This window comes from Hypomesus nipponensis, chromosome 8, assembly GCF_054491055.1.
Source record: "Hypomesus nipponensis isolate SF chromosome 8, ASM5449105v1, whole genome shotgun sequence".
In the NCBI taxonomy this organism is placed as follows: Eukaryota; Metazoa; Chordata; class Actinopteri; order Osmeriformes; family Osmeridae; genus Hypomesus; species Hypomesus nipponensis.
In genome coordinates, this window is record NC_140368.1 from 8644683 (window position 1) to 8671888 (window position 27206).

Genomic DNA, 27206 nt, shown 5'->3' on the forward strand with positions numbered 1-27206 from the left:
TGTGGTTAACAAATTGACCATGACGTTTTGCCCTTCCTCCAGGGGCGGGGGTTACAATGGGGTGGGGGGGGGGGGTGAGGCTGCCCTAAATCGGCCCCTGTTTCACGGATCCTCCCATTTTAAAAGGCTCTTTTGGGAACTTGGGGAGGTCTGCTTTAGAGAGAGGTGAATGGAGGATATGGTTATGCCCACTGTGAAATCCAGCCTTCATAATGGCCACTGAAAGTCATCTCTCAGAAATAGGCCCTGGCCACAACTATGCACCACACACAACGCTGAGAAACCACTGACCTGCTGTATAGGGGTGACTTTCCACATGAATCATGGTGTGTGCGTCTGCATGTGTTTGGACAGTCATGTTAGCCATGTGCCCATCGAGGACAGGCTGATTTGGGTGTGAAAAATGAAAGAGAAGGGATGTGTGGGTGGGTGGGTGGGTGGGTGGGTGCATACTATATTTTAGTTGGATTTAGTGGTATGGTCCATCGCTTCCTAAAACCAGCACTTTACATCAACTCCCTCACACAGTTTCAAAGGAAACCTGTGTTCTTTCTTTTCCCGCTCCCCATATCCATTCCAGACCCTGTGCTCTTGAGGTTTGATGGGGAGCTTTCTATCAAGGAGAAAAAATCTGAGTGCTGGGAAAATACCGCATCTCCTTGAGTCAAAGTTAGCAAAGCTTTCTCATATGATACCTTATTCAAACTTCTTTCTTATCCCCTTCTCCCTCCAAAACTCCCTCTTTTCAGAACGAGGGCAGCTTGTGTGGCAAAACAGCAGCTGCTTTTGCTTTTTAACAAGTGAAAAGCCATAAGATTAGCCCACAGAAAGATGTGTGGAATGTTTTGCCAGCACAATGAAGTCGCATGTCACCTCATTAGGCAGGACAAAATGGGAGCAAAATACTCGGGTGCAAGCCTTGACCCCTGAGGGGAGGGGCCCTGGGGTGCATTGTGGAGTTGGGCTGTGTCAGGGAGCTAATTTGACTTCATAATGACAACAGGACCACTTGAATGGACAGCATAGAAGACCATGAGGGGGTCAGAGCTCACCCAGTCCACCCAGGGAGGAGGAGGGTGATGCATCTGGGTCCAGGGCCAGACAGCCTCGTCGAAGCCCTTCCTCTGGCCTCGTCTCCCTGGGCCCCCACTGACAATACAGCCACGCCCTGCACCCTTCCCTGCCTTTGTGCCTCTTCAACGACGATTAACTGAGTTTGGAAATTCAGAGAGTGTCCCTGGTCACACAATGCATCTGTCTAACAAAACATAATGAAGTGAAACAGTCTCTCTTTCTCCCCTCTCGTTTTTTGCCCGCTAAATTTCGGTCTTCCGTTTCTTTCTTTAATCGTTGTTTTCTTTCTCCTGGTCTTCTTTGGCTTTCATCACTAGAAATCTGTCAATGTTTGTTATGTAATTTAACAATGCTTGTTATGTAATAGAGAGAAGTAAACTGATTTTTTTTAAAGAAAAGAAGAAAGAATAGTTGTGACTTACCCGAGTGTACAACATATATCTAAAAAAAAAGAAAGAAAATGTATTAAATGTAGACCCTTAAAATCAATATAAAACCTTAAAGTAAGATTATTTACTGTAATGTTACTTACTGACTTAAAGTCCTTACAACCAAACTGCAGGGATGATGACGAAATTGACCTTTCTCATCTCTCCCTCATATGGCAGCAGTATTTGTATTTGTCAATTTATTTTATACAAAGCGGAAAAAACCTTTAAATACATGTACTGAAGAAATTGCTACTATATCAAGTCAGCCAAGTTCTGTTTTATTACTGGGTCAAAAGTAAGCCTTCAGTCAGCTGTGTGTGCTTGTGTGTGAGTGTGTTTGTGTGTGGCGGGGGGGGGGGGGTGGTTGTGTGTGTGTGTGGGTGTGTGTGCTCTGTGGCCTGGTGTGCACTTGTCATGAGAGTTGTTCTGCAAAGCAGGCTTGTGTAAAACATTGCGCGAGCTCTGGTGAGCGGGGATGTCAAACAGAAACACTGCTTCTGCAGAACATCACACCCCCCGGCCATTTGCAGGAATTTACCTCTCCTATCACCTTCTCCACACCAGTGGAAGAAGACAGGAAGAGAGAGATAACGAGGGGAGGGAGATGAGATAACGAGGGAGGGAGGGAGGGAGGGAGGGAGGGAGGGAGGGAGGGAGGGAGGGAGGGAGGGAGGGAGGGAGGGAGGGAGGGAGGGAGGGAGGGAGGGAGGGAGGGAGGGAGGGAGGGAGGGAGGGAGGGAGGGAGGGAGGGAGGGAGGGAGGGAGGGAGGGAGGGACTCCCACAAGTGTTGTACATGTTTGTTTTTTTAACTGAAAAACGAAGAAAAAGTTCCACACAAATGTCATTTTCAGGCAAGTCTAAATTGAAAGTGGTTCTATAAGGGTTTTGGAAGGTGCTTCAGTTTTTGCACAAGATTCTCTACAGCTGCTGCACCCAAGTGTTGTTTCTTTAATAATGACTTGAAGGCACTGTTACTTTGTGGTGAATTCTCTCACTCTAATGAGATGTATTCAACTACCCTGGTTACTAGTTGGTAAGGGTCGAGGAGAGGGGACTAAAGCCTTTATCAGAGTGCCTCGCCATGCCTGACTCTGCTTCTCCTCTCTCTCTCCACATGATTGTGTGAGAGCCCCCCCCCCCCTCATTTTTCCTTAATAAGTTTCTCTCACCACACACACACAGACACACACATACCTTCTCTGTCTATATGCCTAGTCTCAAACAGACACATAGAGAGCTCATTATCACTGAACAAGAAGGCAGACAGAGGAGACCTAATCTCCCCTGCGCAGCACAAAAGAGCGGGACATGTGTCTTCCACGGTCTTCCATACTGCCCCATGATCCAACCAAGAGGGAGCTTAGGCCAAGGCGGAACGTAATGACATCTGAATATGAGGACGGATGAAAACTCATCTGCCCCTCTCTTTCTCTGTTCCCTCTCTTTGTTTCTCTAGGCTATCCACCAGTCCCAAAGACGGACCCACGGACCCAAGGAAGAATAGGGAGGTCTTGTTAGCCCCCTAACCCGAGATTTCGACAAAGACCTGGGGAGTCGTGTTGTATTACAGGGATTGACTATCGGCCATGGGAGACCGCTGGCAGCCTAAGAGTGGTGCCCTCACCCTACTGGCCATAGCCCTCACCCTCCTGATCCTGCTGCCCCATGCCCACTGCTCGGAGCACACAGCTGGGCAGGACGGCAGCAGCTCTGGCCTCCTCCAAAGAGTGAAGAGAGGCTGGGTCTGGAATCAGTTCTTTGTGCTGGAGGAATACACCGGACTGGAGCCGCTGTACATCGGAAAGGTGAGTTCACTGCCAGGGAGGGAGAGAGGGAACGATTGAAAGAGGGTTGGAGGGAGGTAGAGAGTGAAGCTGGGGTTAGGGAATAGTTCTAAAGGAGAAGTAGGAAAAGGTAAAAGGGAATGACAAAAGAAGAGAAAACTTGGATTTCTTCAGGGTAGAATAATTTCTTGACTTTAACTTATTCTGAAATGGTTGGCTTCGTGTAAATGTGTTAAGATGATATAACCACCAGAGAGCAAAGTTCACAAAACAGCACCACAACACCATATGCCCGCATAATTGGTTCAGACCTCAGTGGGTATCGTTACATGAGCCTGAAAGAAGTGAGAAAGAATGCAAATGGACTGTTACTATTCCAGTCCAAAGCTGAACAGATGCATGTCAAAAAGATAAGATCATGGACGAGTGGTCCACGGCTGGGCAGAGTTTCATCAGACTGTAAAATCCCAGCTCAATCACTGGATACGTTTCTACTTTATCGAGAGGCTCTCCCCTCTATGTCTTTGAAGGACGTCCAGACAATAGAAAAAAAGTTAATTAATTAAAACCCCAGCTTCACACATGCACTCCACACACACACACACACACACACACTCATTCACAATCCTCACATCTCTATAGAAAGTTTGTATATCTACTCAAAGTGTGAAAAGTCCGGAAGAGTGGGCATGAGGATAGCTTTGATTGCCAGACCGTCAAAGGGAATGGAACGTTTCATCAACAACCATAAAGCCGGTTCGTCGGCCCATAGCCGACAGGCTATGTTATTACCCAGAGAGCCACTCAGGACAGGAGGCATTGTGGGATATGACACACAATGGGGGAAAGAGGAAAGAGAGAGAGAGAGAGAGAGAGAGAGAGAGAGAGAGAGAGAGAGAGAGAGAGAGAGAGAGAGAGAGAGAGAGAGAGAGAGAGAGAGAGTAGAGAGAAGTAGCCAGCTCTCTTCACCTCCTGTTCTTCACTTCGATACACCTCTGGCTTGGACCACCACCAGGACGAGGGTTGAGCCTGGGACTAGGACCAGGGCTGGGGCTGGTGGCCTGAGGACCCGCCTGCCTGTCCTCTTATTCCCTGCTCGACGGTTGTTAATCAAAGAGGCTGAGGAGCCATGGACGAGCTCAAAGGAGATTTAGAGATGCGGCGCTATGAATCAGCGTGAGTCATGAGACTAAGCCACACGGCTGGGCGTGAATTAGACCACCTCTTCCACGCTGAGTCCAGCTGTGAAGAGAGGTGGAAGGGCCCAGCCTAACGGTACACAGGGATGAAAGGAAGGATGAAAACAAGTTCACAATGAGCGACTGCGATGATTGCCAGCATCACCAGGACCACAAACGTTCAACTTTAGCATTATCTTTCCGCCCCAGTGACTGATGGAGAGGGATGGGGAGGGAGGGGCGGGCGGGGGGCAGGGGGGAGGTAATCGGAACTTTTCGATGGGAAAGCGCTATCAAACCAGTGGGGGTTGTGTCTGAGCCACGCTTGGAGGTCTCGCTCCGCTCCTGTTGATTGTATACGAAAACAGCCGATGGGAAGATTTAATTTCGCTCTGTCGCCAGAGTGTTCATCACAGAGAGAGGCCCTCTCAGGACAAAATGAGGAGTGATTGCACATCAACAGGCTGGTATTTGCCGCTAACCGACCCACAAAAGCCGCCTGATTGCACCCCCTGGGCTCCTGCCACAACATGGAAACTGATCAAGGGGAACTCTGGCATGATTATGTCCCTGCTTACAGTGATTAAGTAGCAACCAATTTTTCACTAGTCTGACGTGTCTGGCCGGTGAAGTCTGTAACACTGTAAATAGGCTGTTTTCAGACCCCAGGGTGTCCTTGGTTGAGCATACCTTGTTGAATAGAACTCAATTGAACAATCACTGAAATGGACAACTCTTGAGATACATTTAACAAACCTGGCAAAATGGTGGTGGGTGAGATTTAGAAGTGGTATGTATGACTTGAATGCTCACCTTCAACAAATCTGATGTCCCCAGCCACTGAACTTGTTGTTTTGACTTTGACAGCTCCACTCGGACATGGACCTGGGCGATGGCTCCATCAAGTACATCCTGACAGGCGAAGGGGCGGGCACCACGTTCACCATCGACGACAGCACGGGGGACATCCACGCCATCCAGCGCCTGGACCGTGAGGTCAAGGCCCAGTACATGCTCCGTGCCCAGGCTCGCAACCGGCTGACGGACAGGCCCCTGGAGCCCGAGTCCCAGTTCATCGTCAAGATCCAGGACATCAACGACAACGAGCCACGCTTCCTGGATGGGCCCTACCAGGCCACCGTACCGGAGATGTCTAAGATCGGTGAGCCAAGCGAGAGCGGGGAGGGGTGGGGGGAGCAAAGGAGGAGCAGATGGAAAGACACAGACAGTCTGGTCCTGAAGTTGGTTATCACAACTGTTTGTGTTCTTTAGAAAACCGGTCCATTTATTTGACGCGGAACACAAAAGCGGGGATCATGTTTGCAGTATTGCGCCACCATTATGTCTTAACAATCCTGCAGCAGATTGTACATCGACATCATTCAATATTGATAGCTTCTCGCCTGAAGCCAATTTGAAGTGAACAGGCTCAAGGCCAGTTAATATGGGCTCCTTTATGTCATCATGAACACAGTGAAATACTCATCTGTGGATTTCTAGTCTGGCCGACAATGCACTAGTTTATTCCTCTCAGAAGCTTGCAGTCAACAGAACAATAACTCTGTTGACACAAAGCCTGCAACCCTACACAACTCAGGAAGAGACAGTGGACAACAAATTCCACATGAGAAATTGTCACTGATTGTCACTGACCATCCATTGTACATTAGTCTCTTCCCTCGAGGCAATCATTACCGACACATCATGGTGAACAAAAGCCTTTTTCGGTTTCCAATGTAAATCTGTACCCACCTCCCCCCCTCCCTCAAGGAACCTCGGTGATCCAGCTGACTGCTACAGATGAGGATGACCCCACCTATGGGAACAGTGCCAGGGTGGTCTACAGCATCTTGGAAGGACAACCTTACTTCTCTGTGGATGCCAAGACAGGTAGAGTACAATACAACACACACTGACAGGGACTCTGCTTGGAACAATTATTAAAAACTAGTATTAGACATCCTAATAGGCCAGTGATAGCCATGCAGAAATTTTCATAATTCCACCTTTCCCTTTTTTTTGAGAGCCTTGCAGATTCATATATAAACACAGTTTGAATCTTTTCATTTACACTTTTCGATGGTTAAGAACCCCCTCTGTTGGCTGAAAGTGGTACTAACATAATAGAAGTTAGAGCCAAAATTCCACTGTGTCACTTCAACAGGGACCAAGCTCATTTTGCTAAAACAGAGTAGGTCATGGCACAACATTTCACTTGGCATCACTGCCTAGCATTGATGGATATCACACGCTAATGGAAAATAGATTTCTGACCCAGCCCAAAACCGTGACAAGGGCCAGCCATTTATCCCTGTCAAAACCATCATTTGATGAAAAACTTAACTTGGCCCTCGTTATGAGAATCTGAACCCCAGTCTGACATGGTTCACTTTGACCTGTGCGGTCATCCCCAGTGACAACATCCCCTCGGTGCGACCCTAATCTAGTCAGACGCTGACCCTCGAGTCATCTCGGGCTTCTCCCTCTCATCCTCTCCCTCTCTCTCGCCCACTCTCCTGTCTAACCTCCTCCCCTTCCTCCCTCCTCCTATGTGTCCCCCCCCCCCCTCTACTCCCAGGAGTTGTGCGTGTGTCCCTGGCTGACATGGACCGTGAGACTAAGGAGAACTACACGGTGATCATCCAGGCTAAAGACATGGGGGGGCAGCTGGGCGGCCTGGCCGGCACCACCAGCGTCCACATCACGCTGGGGGACGTGAACGACAACCCGCCCGTGTTTGACCAGAGTAAGACGCTCCTCTTCCCCTCCTTCCATTTCTCCTTCCAGTTGCTATCCTCCTTTTACCCTCCCCTGGATCCATCTTTCTGTTCCTTCCTCCATTCCTCTCACCTCCATTCCTCCATTCCTCTCTCTCTTCCCCTCTGTCCCCCATCCCCTCTCTTAGTCACTGGTCTCTAGCCTCTTATCAATGTTCCCCTCATCCCTCTCTCCCTCCCCCCCTTCTTTAGCCACCAGTGACTAGTCTCTTACCCATCAGTCCACTCATCCCTCTCTCCCTCCCTCTTTCCCCCCTCACTCTCACCACCAGTCTCCCCATGCTGTCGCTTTGATTGCCCCCATTTCCATTCCGCTCGTTATCCTTCACAAAGAGGTCACAAGGTCACCCGTCTCTCCTCAGACACCCGACTGGTGGGCTTGTCCCCTCAACAAACCACAGACGCACACACACATAAAAGCACACAGTCGCACACACACATCCTTCCATTCCCGTCACTTCTACAAGAGTTTAATACATGTTGAAGAGCTTCAGGGGCAATTGTCTGACAAGCACAATGTGTGACCATTTCATCGAAGGGACGTCAGGAGAGCTGCAAATTGGGCAGCCGTCAGCCCCTGTTTTGAGAAGAGGTTAAACTGTAAATGAAATTCCTGTTGACCCATAAGACAATGTAACCCATTTTTAGCTGGCTGTCTCGGAGGCAATTTGTGTCCAACGATTTGTATTGAGGGTGTCGCCCTGTGGGTTTAATGAAGAGAGTTGGCGCCATCTAGAGCACACAGGGGGTAAACAGTACACAGGTAGAGCACACGGTACAACAAATGAACATGCAATTGATTTTGATGTCTCCATCTCTCTCTCTTTCGCTTTCTCTCTATCTGTGTCTTTGTCTCTCTACCCTCTTCTCTCTCAAACTACCTATTTCTCTCAGGGCTGTACCAGATGAGCGTTCCGGAGTCAGTGCAGGTGGGCTCAGTGGTGGGTCGCATCTGGGCCAAGGACCGCGATGTGGGGGCCAACGCCGAGATGGTGTACAGCATCATCGACGGCGACGGCAGAGAAACCTTCGACATCGCTACCGACCCCACCAACATGTTTGGCATCATCACCATCAAAAAGGTATGCACAGAGTCATCAAAGATGCATTGGACTTTGCCTACATCCCATGATATGACGCAAGATACATGTCATCTTGACTTGAAAAGACACAGGTTCATTTGAAGACCGCCTTTTGATGTCGTCCAAGGGCTCCAACACAAAGCAGTGCACCACCAGAGAAAACAGGCCTACGATGCAAACAAACCTACGTCTCATGAATGCCCCGACAAATTCACTGTAACATTCCACGAATATTCTCCTGTCTCAAGTATGATATATTTTGTCATTGTTTTCCGTAGCCCCTGAACTACGAGAGGAAGCCCAGCTACACCCTCAAGGTGGAGGGAGCCAACAAACACCTGGACCCAGTCTTCAGGCAGCGCGGGCCCTTCAAGGACGTGACCATCGTGCACGTGAGCGTGGAGGACGTGGACGAGGCGCCCGTGTTCGACATGCCGGCCTACTACGTGGAGCTGAGCGAAAACGCTGACATAGGGACCGTGTTCAAAACCGTCTCGGCCAGAGACCCTGACGTGGCCAACAACACAGTCCGGTGAGGAAGTTTCTGCTGCCACTCGAGCGATAAGACTGAACGATGTGTGATGATGAAACTGTAACTTGCTCAAATGTCTTTAATGGTAATGAGAACGTTTTCATAAGTTTGTTACCTCATCTGTCTACCGGGCAGACAGAGCTCATGTAATGTCAATAAGTGTCCAGTGGGGGGCACTATAACAAAGGTGGGAATTCAGTTCCGCTAAAGAAACGCAGAGCACACCATCCTGAAATCTGAAAATGCATGTTTGTTAGCTAAAGTGATAGAGCCTGTCAATAAGACAAATGCGGGTAAAAGGTGAACATAATGCTGATGCTGCTCTGACCATTAGCCAAATGAGTCTAAACTTGGACAAAAACTGTTTTCAATTAAGCAGAGTGTGTCTCTGTAAACATCCAAGCAGATGTCCTGTTCAACTCAGGAGCATGGTGGGAGTGTCCACACTGCACCTCTCATAAACTAATTAGATATAAAGCATTTAATGAGACTATTAATCATTTGGAAGGATCAAGGACTGCTCCACTCTTGTGTTTATCTGCCTGTTTTACAATCACTATTAGAGTGCAGGCACCACATTAGGTGGGTAGGTATGGTGTGTGCGTGCATGTTTTGTACATATGTGTGTGTGTATTTGTGCTTAATCTCACAGACTATTTTCCCTAGAGAACAGGATGATGGGAACTACAGTCAGAGTTATAACACACCACGCCACACACACAAGGTCTTTTTTGTGTCTTACTCTCAATAAACTGGAAGTTGGAGGATTTGGGAAACCCCCCTTATGAATCCCGTGGGATATATGTATTTTTGATATAGATATATTTCACGGAAGACACTCACGAGGGAACAAATGAATGTCGCGTCACTGCATTCGGATCTCATTCTAGACGTTCCGGAAGCTCTGGACGGATTTCCTCTCCTCCGTGTTTTGGTGTGAGCGCCAGGATGGTGGTGCTCTGGGGCGGGGGGGGGAGACCCGGGGGGGGGGGGGCACGGGGGGGGGGGGGGCACTGACGAGACCTCTGATGCCCGCTAGAGGTGGTTTATGCCAGCTCTAGGGTGTTAACACCAATGACGTGAGGGAGAATCCATGGGGCGTAGAGAGAGGAAGGGAGGGGGGGAGCACACTATCAGGGTTGCCATGCCATGGTCTCACTGAGGCCACAAGACACTGCTGACATCACCACGCGGCAAATAAGGACAACAATGCAGGGTGACCTTTGGTACTTTTGGAGACGAAAAGCTGAACTGTCTCTATCTGGCAAATTGGGTTTTTGCTCGTTCTCTCAATCTCTGTCCTGTCTAACCTCCTGTCTTTTGTCTGTTCTCTCTCTCCCTCTCTCTCTCTCTCTCTCTCTCTCTCTCTCTCTCTCTCTCTCTCTCTCTCTCTCTCTCTCTCTCTCTCTCTCTCTCTCTCTCTCTCTCTCTCTCTCTCTCTATCTCTCTCTCTCTCTCTCTTTCCATCAAACCATCTCCTGTTCTCCATACCTCTCATCTAATTTCCATCCTACTGTATCTGTCTACAACCGACAGCCCAAAACACTCTCACATACTCATGCACACAACAAACACACACACAGGCACACACACACACACACATACAAACAGTGTTATGTGACACACATTCAACCCGGTCTCTGGTCCATGTAGGAGTGATATTAATAGACCTCCTTCAGGGAGATCTTCCCCAGCCATCACTGTGCCAGTCACGGACAAGCTTCTTTCCTGCTCTCAGCAGAGAACCACACACACACATACACACACACACACACACACATACACACACACACACACATGCATATTCAAGAAGGCCAAACAGAGACAACCACACACATCATTTTGCCGCAGCTGAACACCCCCACCCCCCTGCACACACACAAACACACATACACTAACTCTGCCAGTTTCAGCATGCTCAGGTTTAGAAGGATGTACTGAATATCAATGTTCTATTTCCATTCTATTCTACAGTATACAAGCCTCACAGACCTGCCACACACCTTCCATATAAGGCAGCCCTGAGCAAACAGCCCCGATCCTCAGTATTACAGCTTCCCCACTGAGGACCACACCCATGGCGTCTCTACATTGATTACATTACTTTCGCGCGCGTGTGTGTGTGTAAGATACAAAGTGTGTGCATGTGTGTGTGTATTTGTGTGTGTTTGTCAGTTTGGTCGCAGTTGCACAATGTTTACAGGGGGTTATAGGGGGATGTTTAGGAGGAAAGGCATCAGGAAGTGAAGCAGCCTGGCACAGTGTCCTGGGGAAGGGAGGTGGATGTATTACTGTAAACTTGATCATCACCTCATCTGCCTTGGTGCCCTGTTTGAACTGGCCCACACGTGTCTGCCTCAAGCCTTTTCACCCTGTCACACCTGTCACACTGTGCATACATGGTGTGGTGAATTGCTTCTACCTAAGGAATGCACGCACAAACTGTGAAAAAAAACTAACACGTTTTATTAAAAAAATACTTATCTTTTTTTTGTCACCAGATATTCAATTGAGAGGTCAAGTGACCCCGGAGGGTACTTTGATATCATTTCCGGGTCGTTGATGACAGTGCTGCCGCTGGACCGAGAGGAGATTTCCTGGCACAACATCACCGTGTTGGCCATGGAGACGAGTGAGTCACACACACAGACGTATACCATACACATGCACAAAGATCCATGCAAGAATACACAAACAAAGCTGTACATCCACAAAAGCACACATTTTTATAAATACAGATCCTACACATAATTAACACGCCAGATGCATGCAAATATGCTTTACATGAACTCATTATTATCAAATTGTGTGAACTAATAATGCCACACAGACATGCACACAGCTGGTTGCCAGGACCCATGAGAGTCACTTTTATCCCCTCTTTTGTGTATGTGTTTGTTTGCTTGTGAACACTGAAGAGAGGATGAAATTAATGACCTAATTGGGCGTTTCTTTCATTTTAATTGGTGGAGGATAATTGGAACATGTCACAAAAAAAGCTGAAATAGGATATTGGGATTAAAAGAGAGAGAGAAATAATAAGAGAGAGAAGTCAAATGAGAGGTCAGAAACATAATTAATGAGACAGGGATTGGGGTAGAGGACTGCACTCCAGGTACTGTAGTTTAGTGTGGTTGGATGAAAGACCAAATGAGAAAGATTGAATGAGAAAGAGACAGAGACAGAGAGAGAGGGGGAGAGAGAGAGAGAGAGAGAGAGATAGAGAGAGAGAGAGAGAGAGAGAGTAGAAGACACACAGCCTCTCACCCTCAGCTGGAGAGTGGCAAAGTCAAAGCATTGATTGATCGATTGTTTGATGAAACTTGAGAAAGTAGTTACTGCCCACTAATTGCATTTCCATTGGCAATTACACAGCTGATTAAGGTATGCAAATGGATGATTGGTAATGGGGAATAATAGGACCATAATCTTGTTGTGAACAAGCTAACGCGCCTTGGGCATACTGTAAGTGAGACGTAGATGAAGAAGAAGCACAAACGGTGCCTAGCAGGATTTTGTGATAGGATGAGAGAGAGTCATTCATCTGAGTCTGTTTTTCGGTCCCACGCTCTCGTTCTCTCTCTGAATTCTCTCTCTTTCTCCCTACCTTTTCTCTCCCTCCCTCCCTCCCTCCCTCCCTCCCTCCCTCCATCCCTCTCTCCCTCCCTCCCTCCCTCCCTCCCTCCCTCCCTCCCTCCCTCCCTCCCTCCCTCCCTCCTCTCTCTCTCTCTCTCTCTCTCTCTCTCTCTCTCTCTCTCTCTCTCTCTCTCTCTCTCTCTCCCTCCCTCCCCCCCCCTCTCTCTCTCTCTCTCTCTCTCTCTCTCTCCTCCCTCCCTCCCTCCCTCCCTCCCTCCCTCCCTCCCTCCCTCTCCTCTCTCTCTCTCTCTCTCTCTCTCTCTCTCTCTCTCTCTCTCTCTCTCTCTCTCCCTCCCTCCCTCCCTCCCTCCCTCCCTCCCTCCTCTCTCTCTCTCTCTCTCTCTCTCTCTCCCTCCCTCCCTCCCTCCCTCCCTCCCTCCCTCTCTCTCTCTCTCTCTCTCTCTCTCTCTCTCTCTCTCTCTCTCTCTCTCTCTCTCTCTCTCTCTATCTCTCTCTCTCTATCTCTCTCTCACTCTCTCTGTGCTCTACCAGATAACCCCATGCAAGTCGGCAGTGTGTCGGTGGCCGTAAAGATCTTGGATGTGAACGACAATCCTCCCTCGCTGACACAGTACTTTGAGGCTTATGTGTGCGAAAGTGCCAAAGCCGGACAGGTAGGAGCAGACGGTGCACACACACACACACACACACACAGGTAGACACACACAGGTAAAATACACAAGTGGAGGATAGCTCATTAAGTAGTCTTTACCATACAAACCAGTAGAAAAGCAGTATTTGTTTTTTCCTGATTCACTCTCTCTCATCCCACTGTGACCTGACTCTCTCTTCCTATCCCCCTCTCCCCCTCTCCCCCTCTCCCCCTCTCCCCCTCTCCCCCTCTCCCCCTCTCCCCCTCTCCCCCTCTCCCCCTCTCCCTCTTCGGCTTGTGTGTCCTCAGCTTATCCAGACAGTGACGGCGGAGGACCCAGATGAGCCACCAGGAGGACAACATTTCTACTACAGTTTGGCTCCCGAAGCCGCCAACAACCCCAACTTCACCCTAAGGGACAACCAAGGTAGCCAACCCTACACACACACATACCCACACACACACACACACACAATGTCCAATCAACATTTTGTTGTCTTATCTTAGACTAAGACCTTCCTGTATTTCTTCCAGCTCTGTTTTGAAAACCCAAAATAAGCAACAACGGCAAAAGCAGCGAAACTTAACGTATTTCCAGTAAGATAGATACAGTGCACTCATGTCCCCTAATCCCCCACCACCACCCCATGCCCCCTTCGCACAGACAACACGGCGTGGATCTTGACGCGGCGCGGTGGCTGGTCCCAGCAGGACCAGACGATGTTCTACCTGCCCATCTTCATCTCAGACGGGGAGCAGCCCGTCCAGACCAGCACCAGCACGCTCACCATCCGCGTTTGCAGCTGCGACCCGGAGGGCAACGTCATGTCCTGCAACGCCGAGGCCTACAGCCTGCCCGCCAGCCTCAGCCGGGGCGCCCTCATCGCCATCCTGGCCTGCATCTTTGTCCTGCTGGGTGAGTCATCGCCGTGGGGCCGCGCGGGGGTTGGAGGTGGCCGCAGACTGGCGACCGGGGAGGTTTCTTTTGCTGAATCATGCAGATTATCCGGGTGTGATTCATGCTCTGTTTGGTAGGTGGGTGCAGTGCAGGGCTAGACAGTGGCAGAGTGATTCATGGTGGGAGGCTTTTATACATTTTAAGCTCGCTTGAACTCAGTTTCTCACTGACTTCTGGCTGAAGGGTACTCTCACTCGATCTCGCTCCTCATTTCGACCGCGCATCTCTCTTCCTGCTTCAGTGATGATCCTGCTGATGTTGTCGCTGCGGAGGCACCGTAAGAAGCCCTACCTGTGCGACGAGGAGGAGAACGTCCACGAGAACATCGTGCGCTATGACGACGAGGGCGGCGGCGAGGAAGACACGGAGGCCTTTGACATCGCCGCCATGTGGAACCCCCGCGAGGCGCACCACACCCTCCCGGGCAAGCTGCGGCAGGACATGCTGCCGGAGATCGAGAGCCTGTCGCGCTACGTCCCCCAGGCCTGCGTGGGCGGGGGCGGGGACAGCAACGTGCACGGCTACGTGCTGGCCAAGCTGCTGGAGGCCGACCTGGACCCGTGTGCCCCGCCCTACGACTCCCTGCAGACCTACGCCTACGAGGGCGAGGGCTCTGTGGCCGAGTCGCTCAGCTCGCTGCAGTCGGGGGCGTCGACCACCGATCACGAGTACGACTACCTGAACGACTGGGGGCCGCGCTTCAAGAAGCTGGCGGAGATGTACGGCGTGATGGAGTCGAGCACTCCTCCCTTGTGGTAGGCTGGAGAGGACGTCACATGGCCTTGCCTTTCACCCACGACCACTGTTTATCTGGACGACATAGAGAGAGGGAAGGACTCAAACTGAGAGAGAGAGAGAGAGAGAGAGAGAGAGAGAGAGAGAGAGAGAGAGAGAGAGAGAGAGAGAGAGAGAAAGAGAGACTAAATCGAGGAGAGAAAGACGTTGAAATTGAAAGGTGTGCTTCACTCCCGCACCAGTGACTGTAGCACTTGCGAAACCTCTGAGCGTCGCTGGATCTTCACAGTCTCGAAGGCCTGAGGCGGTGTGGGCCACCATTGCAGCCTTGGGGGAGGGGCTTCAGAGGAACCTGGACCGACAGGCCCATGAGGCCCTCAAAGGGAGGGAAGGGCTTCAAAGCACACGTCAACTCCCCACCCTGACCCAGCCCTGGGCTGTGCAGCCCTTTGGTTCAAAGGGTCCAATATGTCTCTGGTGAAAACGAGAAAGAGGGTGGAGGGAGAAAGGGAGGGAGCTGGGGAGGGAGGGAGTTGAGGACTCAGTCTAGCCTTACCTGCAGACACACAAGAGACAAACTGTTAAATGCTGACTGCTTTTATTATGTTGTTGGGGTTGAGCGTTGCTTCATTTTGTAAGTTAAGCCACAATGTGACAAAAAATTATGAAATGTCATTTGTTCCACAAATTTGTTTTGAAAACTGCAAACTATGACCAGTACCACCATGATGTGTGGATGTGTTTAATTTATTTCCTTTTTTCATGTGCTGTATTTATATTTCACAATATAACTTATTTTGGTTACGTAAACCAACACTGTACTAAATGTGATCCCAAGTTTGTGGGGTGGCAGAAAAAAGATGGCAAATGTTTAGACTTTTGATGTACCATAAATGTTTTGATGCTGTCACAAGGCTATTATTCCTTTGGATGTAAGGGAGATTCTGTTGTCCCCTGTGGATTTTAAGGTTGATATGTTTAAAAGTATCGTCGCATAATTTTGTCATTTTTTTACCTGCTGTTCTTCTCTGATTATTTCTATGGGGCAGTTCTTTGTTGTGTTGTTATGTTTATACATTTACTGATGGGCAACCATTTGAAAGTCTTATTTATGTATTTGGAGATGGTTATCCGTTTTGAAAGTCTTGTTTTGTGTATTTGGAGACAGGTGTGCGTTTTGAATGTCTTGTTAAGGAAAAAATAGACATGACTTTAAGAACAGGACTTTACACAGGTGACTCAGCAGTGTGTGGCAATTTCACATCCTTATCTTAGTCCACATCTGAAAGCAAACTGAATTCCTAGACAAGCACAACATAACAAGTGATCGAGGTCTTTCCTGTAAACGCATCTTTTCCTCCACACGTGGCTTAATTCAGAGGACTAGATGGTCTTTGATAATCTGCTTCTTTAAGTGCCAAATGTACAAAGAAAAGAAAACATCACTTCAGCAAACGAACGCCAAAAAAAAACCTGAAGCAACTGTTCATACTGTAGATGGCGAAAAAAGGCTGAGAATTTTTATACATTTGGATTGGGTGGAATCTACTTGAAATATGGTGTCAGTCACGCTACTTTAAGTGGTATTTGAATGTAGATATTTTTTGTATACTTTGTAATAAAAGGCTAAAATGATATACTGACTGTCTAAATATCTTCATCAGCTGTTAAGTGTCATTCATGTTGAACTGTGTACTTTAGAAGGGGCAGCTACATACTTGGGAACTTTTACTTGTTTAAACTGAGAGAGAGAATCCTCTGGAATAATAAACTGCCTCTCAAGCTTATGAGGAACATTATGCATTTCCCTGAAGCATGACAGAAATGTAAGCCTTTCAAAAGATAAAGGAGCTATTTAAATTTGCAATCATATGCTAAATTGTCCTCCACGGTGTTATTGCACATGACTCCATTTTCATTACAGTTTCCCTTAAAGTGCTTCATTTGCTCGACTTATTTTGTTTTGAGGCAACTGGTTTTAGTGTTGATTAAAAGCTAATTTCCAAAACCCTCTTGCTGTACCTGTGCCTACAGCTTAGCCGAGGAGAAACTCCAACTGTTCCATCTCATTGTTTTCAGAATAACACACCACAGAGCAAAACGTCACATGCAGCTCTATAAATCTGGATTTAGTTATAATTCATCATGACAAACACATTTTCAAGAGTTGCATAAGGAGGGGCATAAGGAGGGGTATACGGAGAGAGGGGAAGAGATAGGGGCATAAGGAGAGAGGGGAGGAGATAGGGGCATAAGGAGAGAGGGGAGGAGATGAGGGCATAAGGAGAGAGGGGAGGAGATAGGGGCATAAGGAGAGAGGGGAGGAGATGAGGGCATAAGGAGAGAGGGGAGGAGATAGGAGCATAAGCAGAGAGGGGAGGAGATAGGGGCATAAGGAGAGAGGGGAGGAGATAGGGGCATAAGGAGAGAGGGGAGGAGATAGGGGCATAAGGAGAGAGGGGAGTAGATAGGGGCATAAGGAGTGAGGGGAGGAGATAGGGGCATAAGGAGAGAGGGGAGGAGATAGGGGCATAAGGAGAGAGGGGAGGAGATAGGGGCATAAGGAGAGAGGGGAGGAGATAGGGGCATAAGGAGAGAGGGGAGGAGATAGGGACATAAGGAGAGAGGGGAGGAGATAGGGGCATAAGGAGAGAGGGGAGGAGATAGGGGCATAAGGAGAGAGGGGAGGAGATAGGGGCATAAGGAGAGAGGGGAGGAGATAGGGACATAAGGAGAGAGGGGAGTAGATAGGGACATAAGGAGAGAGGGGAGGAGATAGGGGCATAAGGAGAGAGGGGAGTAGATAGGGGCATAAGGAGAGAGGGGAGGAGATAGGGGCATAAGGAGAGAGGGGAGGAGATAGGGACATAAGGAGAGAGGGGAGTAGATAGGGACATAAGGAGAGAGGGGAGGAGATAGGGGCATAAGGAGAGAGGGGAGTAGATAGGGGCATAAGGAGAGAGGGGAGGAGATAGGGGCATAAGGAGAGAGGGGAGGAGAAGCAGAAGAAGAGAAAGGCAAGAGAGGACAGGAGAGTTAGATGAACCATACAGTGTATGATTTTCCATGCCTTGAAAGCTAATGGAATTTTCACATTTAAAAACTCAGGACAACAGACAGAACAGGAATAACTGTGCAATCAGCAGAGGAGTGTGTGGTTTTGGCTTACCTGCTGGGTGGCAATCAGGAGTGAAATTACACAGAAGATGGGCCTGACATTCCCAGGACTTTCACTCACCTAAAGGCTTAAATATCACATGAATACTGAGTGAGTGTGGGAGGGGATAATCACATACCAACTGTTTTATTATTGTGTACCTACGGCACATTATGACCTATTCCATGTAGAACACTGCAGATATTAAAGTATTTCAAAAGCAGATATTCTGAACTTGCTCACTTATGCATAAAAAGCCAGATCATGAAATCTCACTTTAGGCACATTACATTTTCTTTTTTCCTTTTTACAATTTTGCTATTGGATTTTACAAGCAGCTGGTTGAAAGTGTATGTTTTGCGATACGCAATACATATTCTTTAAAAAAAACTGAGGCGTGTCCTTGAAACACCAAACAGGATCTGCCTCTTGCTTTAGGCTTTTCTGTTTATCATATTTAAGCATGTTTTTTATTGAAGCAACCTCAAAATCTCAAAGCACCTCCAGGTTAGGTTTTATAACATGTCTGTATATGTAAACAGGATGTCAGCTTGACTTCATATCCGCCTCAAAAAGTCATTATCATAAAATGGCATCAAGAATACAGTGTACAGTCAGTCATGAACATATTCTGTACAAAATGGCAATGCGCTTTTTCCACTAAGTTGGGTGTTGGGTACACTCACTGTACAGTAGGAGATAAGTGGTGCATTTGATGTGCGTCAAATTGTCATCAAGCTCAAGAGAACCATGGGTAATTAGTTTGGATGAGAACGCCACGTACAGTAGCAGGCTTAAGTCGCTTCATCTCCCATTCCCTCAGCATCCACTCCCTCAGACAGTTACTGAGTTCTGATTAACCTCAATTTCATATGTACTTCCCTTTAAATTCTCTCTCTGGAGCGTTTATCACTGATGGAGTCCACCCTACCTTCCCTACTGGTAATATTACCCACAACCCACAAACACACACACACAGCTGTTAAACTTACTTCATGACTCATTCTCACACATGTACTACAATAATGTAGAAGCCTATATCCATATCATGCCCAAACCCCTTCCTCTAGTAGTATAACCATCACCCCCCCACCACCACACTTTTCCCATGTTTACCATCAACAGTGATCTCAAGCAATGACTTTAGGGGAGGTGTTAGGATGTGGAATTGGCTTGCAGGGAAGGGGGTTGGGGGAGGGGTTAAAGTGAGTTCAGTGTTCCGTCTTCCATAAAGGAAGAGAAAGAGAGAGAGAGAGAAAGAGAGAGAGAGAGAGAGAGAGAGAGAGAGAGAGAGAGAGAGAGAGAGAGAGAGAGAGAGAGAGAGAACTTCTTCGTCTTGGAACTACAGCTGAAGTTAATAAGCTGCCTTCTGGCTCTAATCCGGCCATGATTTAAACTTTGGCACACGTGTTAAGTCACCCCCTGTAACGCCGCATGGAAAACACAGTGAGCCTCGCACAGGTCGGAGGAGACGGAGAGAGGAACCAAGGCCCCTGGGAGACGGGAGGCAGGTCCAACTCATTTGACATGAAGAGTGAGATGCTATACACTCCACCCTGCAGCACCACCACGCTTCCTCTGTGATCAGTCTGTCTCTCCCTCTCTCTCCCTCTCTCTCCTCAATCGCTTTAAGTCTTTCTCTCTCTCCCCCTCTTGCTCCATTTCTCCCCCTCCCTCTCATCTCGGCGCTCTTCTTCATCCTTCTCCCTGTCTCATTCTACGTTTCTGTTCTCTCCCCTCTGCCTTTTATCCCTCTTTCCGCAGCTCATCTGCACGGATTGACCGGTTCGTTTCACTTTATCTCCTTAAGCCAGGGCAGAACACACGCTCTGTTGGCCCTGCGGAGATGCTGTGTCTCTTGAGCAACTCTCTTGCACATCACAGTCAGTAGGACTAACGTTGGAATGGCACCTTGCCTCACTGCATACTCTGACTCTTCAATAGCTGCACCCATACAAACTGAAGACGTTTTTTCCTGCATGTACAGTTCTTGTTGAGTAAAGTGACAGTTCATTGGCTATAATCCAATTGATGCATTTGTCATGATACCACCACAAATGGTGTGTATCATGTGCACAGATATTTTTTGTAATGTTGCCCTCTGAGGGATGTACGTCAAGGTTCATTAATTTCATTGCTGTATCTCATTTTATGAGTAGTAATTCATAGTTCCACCCCCAGCAATTATCCAATAAAATCTTTTCTCTATGTATTCAGATAAAAGCAAGCGAGTACACGAGGACATGGACACACACACACAACAAGCCAACACCTTTATCGGTAAACCACACACGGTCTGGGGAAATGGGTAGGGGTGTTCTGTCAGGGAAGGGTACATTAAAACGGATATCTAACTGCCTTCTGATAACCCCTCAGCCCAACCCTTCACCTCATCCCTGCTCCTCCAAATGGCCATGATCAGGTCAGCTGGTCGGGAGGCATCCCCAAAGAGACTCTCTTCTCTGTGGAGACAACCTGTCCAGGATGATGGGGGGGGGGGGGACCAGACCTGACAGATTGGACCTGGCACCCAGTGTATTAGTCACACAGTCCCCCCTGGTACCAATGCATATCCCTCCACCGGCAGATAGAAAAGAGCTGAAGGAAGGCAGCAAAGAAGGAGGGAGGGAGCGGAGAGAGGGAGAAGTGCCAGAAAGAAAAGGAGGGACTGGAGAAAGAATGAGTTAAAGAGAGCATAGAAGGGGAACAGGGGTAAAGAGAGAGAGATCTGGCATGAAGGGGGGAGGGGGGGGGACATCGGGTTTTATCAGGTCCAGCATTCAGATTAGGGTTCACTTTGTGTTCAGTGTTTCAGTAAGTACTGGCGTAAACAATTTTCCCATCATCTATTCAATATACATGTACAATCTTGAATCAGAGTGTTGACAAATTCGTTCTCATCAGATGGAACACACATACACACAGACATGTTTACCCTAATGTTCCCCTTTTGCAGGGGAGCACTTGCTCGGAGGAATTCCAATTTCGGACCTCTATTTCCCTCTTCAGCAGAGGTCAGCTTGAGACGGGATCCTCAGCGCTCACGGGGGTGAGGGAGTGTGTGTGGGAGGGGGGTTAAGGCAGTGAAGGACGGTCTTTGACAGGGCTAACCTCCAGCTCCATGGCCACTGGAGCCCAAAGGACTCGTGTCATAATCACTCCAGGATCTTTTTTCTGAGAAAGATTGGCGCGCTCTGGACACATTGCTTCAGAGAAGGCACCCAGCAAATCACTCTCGGCCTATCACAGAACGGACGGAGAGGACGGAGTCTGCCATACAGCGTGATATCTATGTCCTATAACTGTCACATAACTGCCATCACTTGTTAAGGTCATCAAATACAATGTTAGAAATGTACTACTACATTTTTACAGGGCAAAGTGAAGCTTTGACAAAGACTAGAAACATGTTTCGCTTGTCTTCTCCATTGAAATGACCTGCGTGACCAGTTTGATTTGGTATGCTTGTTCTTCTGTCCAGTCAGTGGCTGCCACGGTTGCTGTTTCTCCCTTGAATGGCTGCTGTCCTCTCTCTTTCTCTCTGTCTCTCTGTCTCTCTGTCTCTCTGTCTCTCTCTCTCTTTCGCTTTCTCTCTGTCTCTCTGTCTCTCTGTCTCTCTCTCTTTCGCTTTCTCTCTCTCTCTCTCTCTCTCTCTCTCTCTCTCTCTCTCCCCTCTCTCTCTGTCTCTGTCTCTCTCTCATTCAATCTTTCTCATTTGGTCTTTCATCCAAACACACTAAACTATTTATCTCTCTTTCTCTCTCATACTGTTTCTGTACCACCAATAATGAAATAAATAAGCTCTGAATAAAGCATATTCAAACAGAAGGTCAAGTGTTGCCAATAATCTTCAATAAAACAGCATGGTAGCACCTGCTGAAGAGCTATCAGACAGACCTTATCAAGCGGGTTACATTACCACGGCACACTACAGGTAGCAGATAGGTAGGACGCTGGGACAAAGTGGCTCGTCAGGGTTAGAGAGTGCACACGGCAGCACGGTGGATGTATTCCCAGGATTAGACACATTTGTTTTCGAGCGTGACCTCCTTTAATCCGCCCAGACGCCCGCCAGCTTCCCCGGTGCATTCATTAAGGTGGCAGAGAGACGGCGGCGTAAACAGATCGATGCACAGGTAGGAACGGAAGCACAAACAGGGTCAAGCACGCCCCATCTTCCCACACACACACACACACATGCTCGTGCAGCGATGGTCGGGGAAATGGGGGGGGGGGGTCTTACGGGCCGTGCCCCCTAAGCCTTTGGGCTCTTTCTCGCTCTCTTTCTCACACACACACACACACACATTCACGGACAGTTGGCAGGCTGGAACCACCTGGGAGCTTGTGTGCGGTACAGTAAAACACTGGAAGCTCGGTGTGCGGTACAGTAAAACACTGGAAGCTCGGTGTGCGGTACAGTAAAACACTGGAAGCTCGGTGTGCGGTACAGTAAAACACTGGAAGCTCGGTGTGCGGTACAGTAAAACACTGGAAGCTTGGTGTGCGGTACAGTAAAACACTGGAAGCTCGGTGTGCGGTACAGTAAAACACTGGAAGCTTAGTGTGCGGTACAGTAAAACACTGGAAGCTTGGTGTGCGGTACAGTAAAACACTACAAGCTTGGTGTGCGGTACAGTAAAACACTGGAAGCTCGGTGTGCGGTACAGTAAAACACTGGAAGCTTGGTGTGCGGTACAGTAAAACACTGGAAGCTTGGTGTGCGGCCCATGAGCTCAGCAGCTGTGTATCTAAAGGGCAACACACAGGAGGCACTATTTCTGACTACAGTGTGGCTCACACACCCACACACACGCACACATTCACATATCCCTCCCACTAGCACCCAAAGTGAATAATCTCTCATATACACACACGCACACACACGCACACAGATGTGTTTTTTGGTGTCCTTGCAGTAGCTCATTATCTGCCTTGTGAGTCCTCAGACCAGGGGATAATTAGCGTTTTGTTTGGCTGGCCCCTTTATAAAGGGTGGGGGCCCCCTGTGTTTTGTAAACAATGAGAGACAGGAAATGAGGGAGCACACACTTCCTGCATTCCAGGGGAACTAGTGTACGGCCAGAGCTTCTGTGCTATCTCTCTTCCTCTCTGTACCACTCCCCTCTCTATATATATATATTTATATATATATTTCTTTCTTTTTTTCTTTACTTTCTCCTGTAGGCCTTTTCTTATCACTAACCTGTGACGAATGGGACATGCATGACAAGCCTACCCACTTGCCTATCAATCTACAGGACGTTCTTTGTGGATCAGCTTTTCTGCTGATCATTTGCATCATCGTGACAGGCGTGCACATGATACAAATATCTATTGCAAACACACACACACGGACACACAAAGAGATACGTACTCATACAAAAGCACATGAAAGACTGACTGAGTGCGTTATGTGACTGAAAAAGACCTAGCCAAGCTTCCTGCTGCATTTGGCCGCATCACAGCACATTTAGAGATATGTTAGATAAGATAGGACATTGTGGTCCTCTATGAAATACTAAAGGTTTATTACATACATATAGTATATGCACAAGCACACACCTTGACCAGACTAAAGCCAGCAGGTGGTGTGTGGTGTCCTATAAAGTGGATCGTCTCCAGTTTTTCCGGTAGCTACCCCTGATTAGATGAGCAGTGACAGGCGTTGGTGACAGTGAATGTGAAATGTTAAACCTGCACTGAGGCTGGGGTCGAGGCTGAGGCTGGGGCTGGAGCTGAGACTAGGGCTGGGGCTGGGGCTGGGGCTGATGACTGACGGTGAGGGATTTAGTAAAAATGCCTGGCCAAGTGCTTTTCCCCCAATTGATAGATTAGACAAGGTCTCCCTCTCCATCTCTCATTCTCTCCATGTATCAGTTTCTGTCCCTATCCCTCGTACACTTGTTATCTCTCTCTTGTTCGCTCTCACTCACTCTCCCTCTCTCTCCCTCTCTCTTTATTGCTCTCTGTCCTCCTCACGATACGGTTCATTTCCATCAGAAACAGGTAGAAAGAAGAGTGTGTGTGTGTGTGTGTGTGCGTGTGTGAATGTGTGAATGTGTGAATGTGTGAATGTGTGATGGATGGAGGGGTAATATTGATGTGTGTGTGCGTGTGTGTGATTGCTGGGAGGGAGGGAGGGAGGGAGGGAGGGAGGGAGGGAGGGAGGGAGGGAGGGAGGGAGGGAGGGAGGGAAGGAGGGAGGGAGGGAGGGAGGGAGGGAGGGAGGGATGGAGGGAGGGAGGGAGGGAGGGAGGGAGGGAGGGAGGGAGGGAGGGAGGGAGGGAGGGAGGGAGGGAGGGAGGGAGGGAGGGAGGGAGGGAGGGAGGGAGGGAGGGAGGGAGGGAGGGAGGGTAATATGCATGTGTGTGTGCCTTCTAGCGTGTCCCATATGTGTAAGTGTATGTGTTTATGCACATGCTGTGGGTCAGTATAAAATAAAATGCATCCCTTGCAGAATACGGCTTCCTGTAGTGACTTGATGATGGAACAATAAAGTTCTACAGTCAATACTGTGGAACAGTCCAATAATTTGCAGAGGGGCATGCATCGCAAGAAATAACAGAATCAATAAAGTGGGTAAATAAATAAAACGATGATGGGCCAGGGGTGTAATTGAGGAAATACATTTCACGCTGCCACAACGCCAAGTCTCCAATGAGATGTAAACGGTGATCTCTCTCTTCTCGTCTAAATGTTCAGCTGTTTCATTTCGCTATTGGGATTTGAGAGGTCCTTACATCTATGGCATTGTAGTAGACATGATTGTGTGTGTGTGTTTGAATGTGTTTCAGGCCATAATGGGATCTGAATGCAAAGATGAATAACAAAAATAGCAAATAGCAAAAAAAGATATAATACTACACCCAAGTCTATCTCCCAGTGATTCTGATTTCCATGAGGTCATTAGCATTTCACAACCTTCTTGAGACTGATGCCGTCAGGCTGATGACAAAATAATTGACAGGAAAGTGCTTTAGAGCCTGTTGAATAAGTTTAAACTCATTCACACTTACAGGAGACCCTGTGCGATCAATATTGTCTTCATTTTGCCAAATTCTGAAAAGTGGTGTAAAGAATGTGAAGTGACACCTCCTTGTGAGATGGCTGTCCTGGGTGAGCTGATATTGGGCACCAAGAAAGAAACAACTGGAATGAAATAGCATCTTGTCACCTACAAGATGGCTGACATAACGTCAGTATAACGTCAAGTGTAACGTCATGTAATGTTGTTTTATCTTAAAAGCACATCTGAGTAGAAACCTTTTGTCTCAATTGCATTCATGTTCTTCGCGTTCATGTTCTTGAGAGGTGCTGCTGCAAAATGGCTGAAGGGCCCAACCTTGGAAAGTAGAAAGACGTGAAATGGTGGTGGTGTGCTGTGGTGTGCACTGATCTGTGACCTATGGTTTACAGGAAGTGATGGGGAAGTGCCCTATCCTGACTGAAAGCCTTCCTAGGGAGGGGTAGAGACCACTATGCAGTTACTAGAGTTGGCACAGTCACCCCCTCTGGAGGACAGTCTCTCAGACTGGCTAAAAACTCGATTCTTTGGACAATGCAAGAACAGAATAAACAAGACACGTGTTTTGGACATAAACTCACCCTTTCAATTATATTTCAAATGGAGTCATCAACAGAAGTTAATTGTGTGTCTTGTGCCTTGTGTTGGCTGTAACACAACACGCAAACACAGGGGCCAAAACAAAAACGTCCTGGTTCTGATACTAGGTACCCAACTTTGCCTAAGAAGCCTGAATTTAAATGTGAGGTGAGGATACAATACCTGACATTCTTGAAGTCGTACAGAGAAAATGACAAAGGGAAACGAAAAAGCAAGCTTTCCGCTGTATATATAAGTGATAGCAGACAGAGGACGGCTGAAAGAGCAAAAGCTGCTCTCAGGGAAACCAGAGGAGACCCTTCAGCCTGTCAGTACAGGAGTAATGCAACTGACCACTGGTCCCAGCGATGCAGACCTTCGCATTCTTATCCGTCAGTTTTTTTTTCCCTCTCCAAAGTGCTTAGTGTTTACTATCTTTGTTATCATCATCTTCCCATCAACCCTGCTGCAGTAATGCAATATTGAACCAATGGAACGTGAGCACTCCGTCATCAAGTCGACAGTCTATTCTGTTAGCCACAAGGGTCAGTGCTGAAACCCTACCACTCAGCTTTTCTCTGTGATTCAGGGCACAAGAAAAGTTTGAAAGGCTCCAAGAAGGATTATGTGTGTGTGTGCCCGCGTCCGTGTATGCCTGCATTTCTGCTGAAAATCCATTTATTATTGACACTGGTTCATGGCATTCCCTCAGTACAGTAACTGAGAAATAACACTACAAAAACTCTGAAAATATCCTTAGGATTCTGGAGGTTGAGAGAGACTTTGTTCAAGGATAGGAACATGAAAATTATATAAGAGTCCCAGTGGTAGAGAAACAAGTGTGATGGGTAAAAACAAAGCCTGGAGAGAACACACACACACACATACCCATTGCTGGCTTCATCTCACATTAGCAATCCCAGTGAATAGATTGACAGAGAACTCCAGTGACAGGATGAGGGCGTCTTACACAACCAGTGCTCCTGGGCATCCTAATTCTCTAATTAAGGCTCTCTCTTCAAAACAGGCATTCCTCCAGTCCTCAACATCCATTCTCGAAGATAAGACGACACTGAGGGAGAGAGAGAGAGAGAGAGAGAGAGAGAGAGAGAGAGAGAGAGAGAGAGAGAGAGAGAGAGAGAGAGAGAGAGAGAGAGAGAGAGAGAGCGAGAGAGAAGACAGTTAAACAATGAGAGGTTGAGAGACACAGGGAGAGAGAAGGGGGAGGGAAAGGACAGGCATATGGTTTAATCAGTAATTAAAAGAGGAGGGAGAAAGTGATTCAGAGAGGTGAAAACGAAGGAATTTGCCAGTGAAAATGAGTAGAGTGTCAACTGGTGTGATTAAGTCCTCCCGGTGTGACAGTTCAGTGGAGATCAGGGGATCTTCAGAGCCACCGAGGGATTTTCAGGAGATGAGTGGAGGGAAGAAGATGGTAGCACACATACATAAACACACTATCACACTCACTCTCACACACACACATAATTACTGCCTTGCACAGACCATCACTCGCACACAGGCACACATGCACATAGACAAGCTCACATTCACACATTCATTCTGACACACATAGTCACTCCCACTAACAGTACACACACACACACACACTGCCTTGCATAGGCCCATACTTGCTCACACACACACACACACACACACACAC

General features: G+C 48.0%; 1 protein-coding gene across 1 annotated transcript; it reads left to right on the plus strand.

Moving 5' to 3' along the window:
* The first annotated feature begins 3092 nt into the window (after positions 1 to 3092).
* Positions 3093 to 14810, plus strand: LOC146275001 (cadherin-20-like). The gene is made up of 11 exons (XM_084702709.1): positions 3093 to 3311; positions 5336 to 5630; positions 6239 to 6358; positions 7047 to 7214; positions 8140 to 8327; positions 8606 to 8859; positions 11361 to 11491; positions 12988 to 13109; positions 13397 to 13514; positions 13752 to 14003; positions 14287 to 14810. Exons 1-11 carry the CDS (start codon positions 3093 to 3095, stop codon positions 14802 to 14804), a joined length of 2385 nt encoding a protein of 794 aa, XP_084558835.1. The 3' UTR covers positions 14805 to 14810.
* Positions 14811 to 27206: the final 12396 nt, after the last annotated feature.

What these genes read in the sequence shown, in the direction of transcription:
- LOC146275001 (XM_084702709.1), top strand. Translation starts at nt 3,093, where the DNA reads ATGGGAGACCGCTGGCAGCCTAAGAGTGGTGCCCTCACCCTACTGGCC. An exon ending in CCCGCCCGTGTTTGACCAGA is followed by an intron (nt 7,215 to 8,139) that starts GTAAGACGCTCC and finishes TATTTCTCTCAG; the next exon opens with GGCTGTACCAGATGAGCGTT. An exon ending in CGTGTTGGCCATGGAGACGA is followed by an intron (nt 11,492 to 12,987) that starts GTGAGTCACACA and finishes GTGCTCTACCAG; the next exon opens with ATAACCCCATGCAAGTCGGC.